This window comes from Melanaphis sacchari, unplaced genomic scaffold (genome assembly GCF_002803265.2).
Source record: "Melanaphis sacchari strain LSU unplaced genomic scaffold, SCAv2.0 Contig697_pilon_pilon, whole genome shotgun sequence".
In the NCBI taxonomy this organism is placed as follows: Eukaryota; Metazoa; Arthropoda; class Insecta; order Hemiptera; family Aphididae; genus Melanaphis; species Melanaphis sacchari.
In genome coordinates, this window is record NW_020271500.1 from 1 (window position 1) to 6,027 (window position 6,027).

At 31.7% G+C, this 6,027-nt stretch overlaps 1 protein-coding gene across 1 annotated transcript; it reads left to right on the plus strand.

The window, feature by feature from the left end:
• Window positions 1–5,548: 5,548 nt before the first annotated feature.
• LOC112600757 (transcriptional regulator of yeast form adherence 4-like) lies at window positions 5,549–5,906 on the plus strand (the record flags this gene model as incomplete). Its single annotated transcript, XM_025348061.1, has 2 exons — window positions 5,549–5,690; window positions 5,779–5,906. Coding segments are annotated over exons 1-2 (270 nt in total), but the record flags the coding sequence as incomplete, so codon positions are not given.
• Between the last annotated feature and the right edge of the window lie 121 nt (window positions 5,907–6,027).

Genomic DNA, 6,027 nt, shown 5'->3' on the forward strand with positions numbered 1-6,027 from the left:
ATAACACCACGTCTCATATCCATTATTTTACGTCTGATTTTTTTTTTTCGATGACACTAAATTTTCTAACAAAACTTTTTCTTTATCCATTAGAAATAATAATTTACGTAATATAACTGTTTCCTCCGACTTAAAACAATATTATGTAGATGTTAACTAAATTACAACTATATTTATATAATTATTTTATTTTTTAATGAAAGTATGAAAACCACATCTATATCTACCTTTATTGATTTCACGTGTTTTATCGATTACCATAAATCCGTAATCATTATGATTCCAGCATAAATGAGAAATTTTCCGAAATTCTGAGAAATCCATTTCTGCCGATGAATGATCATTAAATATATGACGTAAATTTGTGTCATCCTGTTTTAATATTATTAAAAAAGTTTGATTTATCTCTCACCAATTGTTTTGGAATTTTAGAATATGTTTGTGCTAAATAAAATACAGAGCTAGCACCTGAATGTCTACCCATACTGAAATAATCTCTTATAATCGATTGCGGGCCACATGATACATCATCGAATATAATGATAGAACTTTTTTTAGTTAGATTTGGTTTTATAACTTTGTCAGCGTCTGTGAATATAAAAAAATTAACACCCTTTATATCATCTATTATTTTTTTTAATAAAATATATTTTTCCTGATTAGAAGTTTTAGAGTATAAATAAATATTCTCAAATCTTAATCCGTTTTCATGTGTGATTAGGTTATACATTATATTTATTTTACCCGAACCACTAGGACCAACTATAATAGCACGTATAGTGTCGGGTAATAACGGACCGTGTCTTGACAATTTTTTTATTACTTGAGTATCAACATTTAAAATATCTAGTTTATCTTTCTGTTCAATCAAATTCATTTTCTTATAAATACTCTAGAATTTATAATTTATTATCAGTTATTGATGACGCGTTCAACTCTTAAGTGGAAATCGGATAAGACTGGTAAAGGATTTATAATCTCTCTTATAAATAGTCATTGAAAAATTGAACAATTAAACTTGGATATATCTTCAGGCGATGGAAGTCATTGGGTAGCGTTTTATAAAAATAAGGATAAAGTTACATACTTTGACAGCTTTGGTGATTTACCTCCACCAATTGAATTACAAAAATATTTTAAAGGAAACAAAATCATATATAACTATTCAAATTATCAGAATTATAATTCATTTAACTGTGGACATTTATGTCTTAAATTTTTACAATGTATGAATCAATCACTCTAAGTTTAACCGGGAATGATACTACATTGACTACAAATTATTTTCCGTCTTTAAACGTTAATGAAGACTCAGAAATAGCTTTATTATGTTTACAAACGTTCAATTCATTTCCAAACATAATTTCAACAAATAATAGGATAGACATGGAGTTTTTTGATTATTATTTTTCATTCAATTTCCCAAGAGGATATTATAACATTACAGATATTAACAATAAAATTAAACAACCGATTTTAGACTTCAATAATGAGTATCAAATTGATTTAACATTTGATGTAAGTCTTGATCCTATCGATTTTAGATCGGTTATAAAATGTAACGGAACACTAAACTTTACGGATCCAAACAGTATAGGCTCTGTATTAGGGTTTGGAAACCGAAAATATTATGGATCCTATTATAATATTTATCATGGAAAATGGAACATCTATATCTTTCGAAATTTCAATTGATCCTAACGATTTTAGATCTCTCATAAAATGAAATGGGTTAATTAAGTTTAATAAGGTTTATGGAATAGCACCTTTATTAGGGATTGAAAAACGGGACTATTATCCAGATTTTCAAATTCTGCGTTCGGAAAAAGCAATAAATTTAAACACAATTAACTGTTTAAAAGTGATGTGTAATATTGCTCAAGGATCATTCAGTAATCACGTTCAAACTCATTCAATTTACGAGTTTTTCCCTAGTGGGAAAACTGGAACAAAAGTGGTTCAATCACCACCAAACCTTATATATTATAAATTGAACAAAACAAATATTGATTCAATAACTATTCAATTAGTTGATCAAGATTTAAATCAAATCGATAATTTTTGTGAGACATTAATAATTGTACTACATATTAAACGTTACGGATCTTGACATGGGATTATAATTTAATATAAGCCCATTACTTCAGGTTAGACTAGCTAGTCATTCAACTAAAGTGTTACCGTCAACATCAAGTAAAGTTAAAAAATTGACAGTGAAAAATAAAAACATTTTAAAGGCGTTAGGCTATAAATTGAAACAGAATGCCTGAAAGCGATATTTTGGATATAAGTTCGAGGTTTGAAACAGATTCTAAAATTACGAAAATTGAATATCATTTATATACACCTTATACGACTTCATTTAATAATAATGATGAAATACGAATATCAATCCAGCAAACAGATGTTTATCCGTATTTGCATGAGAGTTTTATTTTTTTAGAAGGTAAAATATCAGAAGCTAGTGAAGTAAAACTTGCTAATAACGGTTTTCCATATCTCTTTGAACAAATACGACTTGAAATCAATGGAATAGAAGTAGATAGAACTCGAGTACTAGGTATAACCAGCTCGTTGAAAGGTTATCTATCATGTACACCAGATAACTATAACTGTTATGAAAATGCAGGTTGGATTTTTAAAAATAATACAAACCCCGCAAACGCAAATGGTGAATTTAGTGCTTGCATTCCACTGAAATATTGGTTAGGTTTGTTCGAAGTCTTTAAAAAAATATTAGTTAATTCTAGATTAGAACTAATATTAACTCGAAGTCATAGTGATCTGAATGTTTTAACAAAAGTCGAACATGAAGATGGAAGTAATACTAATTCTGTAAAAGTCGTTTCGAATAAAATAATTTGGAAGGTACCACAAATCACTGTTGATGATGAAGAAAGATTGAAATAAATTATTAAAACTTATAGAAAAAGAAAAAAGTTTGTTTATCCCGTTCAGGTCTTTTAAAACTTTCGAATATCCTGAACTTGGAACCACTAAAAAAGTTGTATTGAACTTGAAAACTGCTTCAAAATTGGAAAAACCTCGATTTATTATAATCGGATTGCAGAAGGGACGTAAAAATGTATTTACAAAAGATTGTAGTGTATTTGATCATTGTAATTTAACAAACGTTAAAGTTTTTTTAAACTCGATTGCTTATCCGTATGATAATTTAAATTTAGATTTTGCAAAAAATAATTTCACCTTATTATATGATATGTATACATCGTTTCAAGAATCATACTACGAAAAAAGTATTCGGAACCCGATATTAAGTCCTTCTACTTTTCTATCAAATGCACCAATTATAGTTATTGATACTTCAAAAAAAAAGGATTCGGCTACGGCCTCATCAGTAGATGTTCAATTGGAAATCGAAGCGTCAGAATCTCTTACAGGTGTAACTGCTTATTGTTTATTAATTCATGATCGCATTGTAGAATGTGTACCTTTTACTAGAGAAGTAAGAAAACTTTCGTAATAATGTTTTGAGATTTAAAAAAAATTACTAAATAAATTAACATATATTAATAAATATATATATTTTTGTTTTTATTTTAACCAGATCGCATCCTATATAATGTTTTTTAGAATTATTATAATTTGTATTACATGGAATTAAATTTTTTTGAAAAAACATGAATATGTTTTAAAATAATATCTGTTTTTTGTGTTACACGGAGACGAAAATGAGCTCAAGCGGGATATTCCCCCTTAAACTTTAAAAATCTCCCTGCCCAAAAGTGCTGTGAACATACATTATGGTTTTTGAAAATCACTGTTTTTTAAAATTACACGGAGACGAAAATGAGCTCAAGCGGGATATTCCCCCTTAAACTTTTAAAATCTCCCTGCCCAAAAGTGCTGTGAACATACAAATACATACTACTTTATGGGCTACGAGATACATTGTTAAATATAAGTATATATAATATAATGTATAATATTGCTAATATAAGTATTAGCATGACCATGACACGTGTTGGGGAGTAAACATATTCTTACAGAATATAACACAAGATAGTAGATACATATTATTATGAATCTCTTGTATTAGGATCATAATGCATTTTCGGATGTAATTATCTACTTCTCAACAACATCATAACAAACATCGCAATAGTGCATTACGCGTGCCGAGGTCGAGTGAAATACATTATTAAGGTTACTCGTATGCAACAACACATTGCATTGGCACGTGTTGGCAATTAGGAGCAGATTGCATCCTGGATATTGTTTTCCAAAAACAAGTTTTAAAACAACTCCAAGGATACATATGGAAATCAAAGCTATGGACTACAATAACAAGAAGCTTTTCCATATATAAGGGAGCCCAGAGACCAGCAACAGCAGATGTACCAGAGCCACAAAGACCTAAGCACCTTCGCGACACTCAGCCACTTTTTGTATCAATTACATGTACTTCATTTATACGTAATAAACACATTATTGTTCTTAAGAGTTGTAAATTTCATTTAAATAACACCCTGAGTCTGGATCTGATATTGGCACGCAACAATAGCGATGCAACGGAGACCGCAGGACAGGCGGAAATCCGTAGAGAGACCGGCGTTTATGTGGGTAGATTCGAGTCGGCATTACCTGGGCTTAGTCCGACGTTCGACCCGGTTGAACCGTGCACGGTCGATGAGGTAAGAGATGCCATATGTTGGATGAAAACATGCAAGGCCCCGGGCCTGGACGGGATCACGGCAGGAATCTTGCGGCAAGCGTGGCCTGTCCTCAAAAACCAAATTATGTTTGCGTTCAATACCTCACTGGCTACGAGGACATTCCCGAGCCGGTGGAAGAACGCGGCGCTGGTCGTCATTAGGAAATCGCCCGATAAGGACCCGACGGAGGCTAGGTCATACCGACCCATTAGCTTACTCCCAGTTCTAGCTAAGGCACTGGAACACCTTATCGTGGCGAGAATACATAAAGATACGGACATCCATATGTCGGCCAGACAATTTGGTTTTACCAAGAACCTATCGACCGTAGATGCAAAGACACATGCCTTCAGCTGGTCAGATGAAAGGAGGGAGAAATACGTCGTAGGCGTATTCCTGGATTTATCGGGGGCGTTTGACCACGATTCGGGCAAAGCACGTGCACGTATTCAGCCGGCTCGGGGCTTGATACGAGAGAGGCACCGGCAGAAACGGCAATCTGTCGATAAATAGCAAAACCGTACGCACTAAAAGGGGGTCGTCGAAGTACACACAGCGGTGACCCGATCGACCTGCTTGCGGACAAGGCAGTTGCAAGGGCCTGAACGCCGGGTTCGAACCTCGTACCACGGGACTCGGAGTAAGCCCCGTCGAATCTTTACTTTAAAAATTATACTACTAACAAAAATTATAATTTGCTGTTCTATCACTATATATTATACATATGTGATAGTAAATCACTTAGATAAAATCATTTCACACTGATATTTAAAGTAAAATATATTTTGCTATATTTCATTACTCATCTTTTCGTTGAAAGGTAAAGTCTTGTTTCGCGAGTTCGACTATTGTTTTCAGTTTTAAACGTAATCATGTTTTCGTGCAGTGTATGCGATAAAACCTTTACTAGAATCTGTAGTCTACACAATGTTTCCAATAAGATTTCATGCAATATTTGTTCTCAAGTGTTCACGCGAAGAGATAACCTCATCAGACATAGTAAAGAAAAACATCGTAAGTATTATTTTTTCACAATATACAAATGTATTAGATAAAATATTCATAAACAAATTAATAATAATAATATGATTACTATTTTAAGGTTCAAATATTATAATCCAACAACAACCAATCATAACCAAGCGAGAAATTCAAGATTTTTTGAAACCTACTGAACAAATTTACGATTATAAAGGTAAATATCTCATTTATATCTTTGTACCTATACATAACTTAAAATATTGCTTTATACAAAAATATTTTAAATAAAAATTATATTATTTTTTATGTTTAAATTGTTAGGATACAATATTTATACAATTAAAAGTATCTTAATGAATATACATAAAAA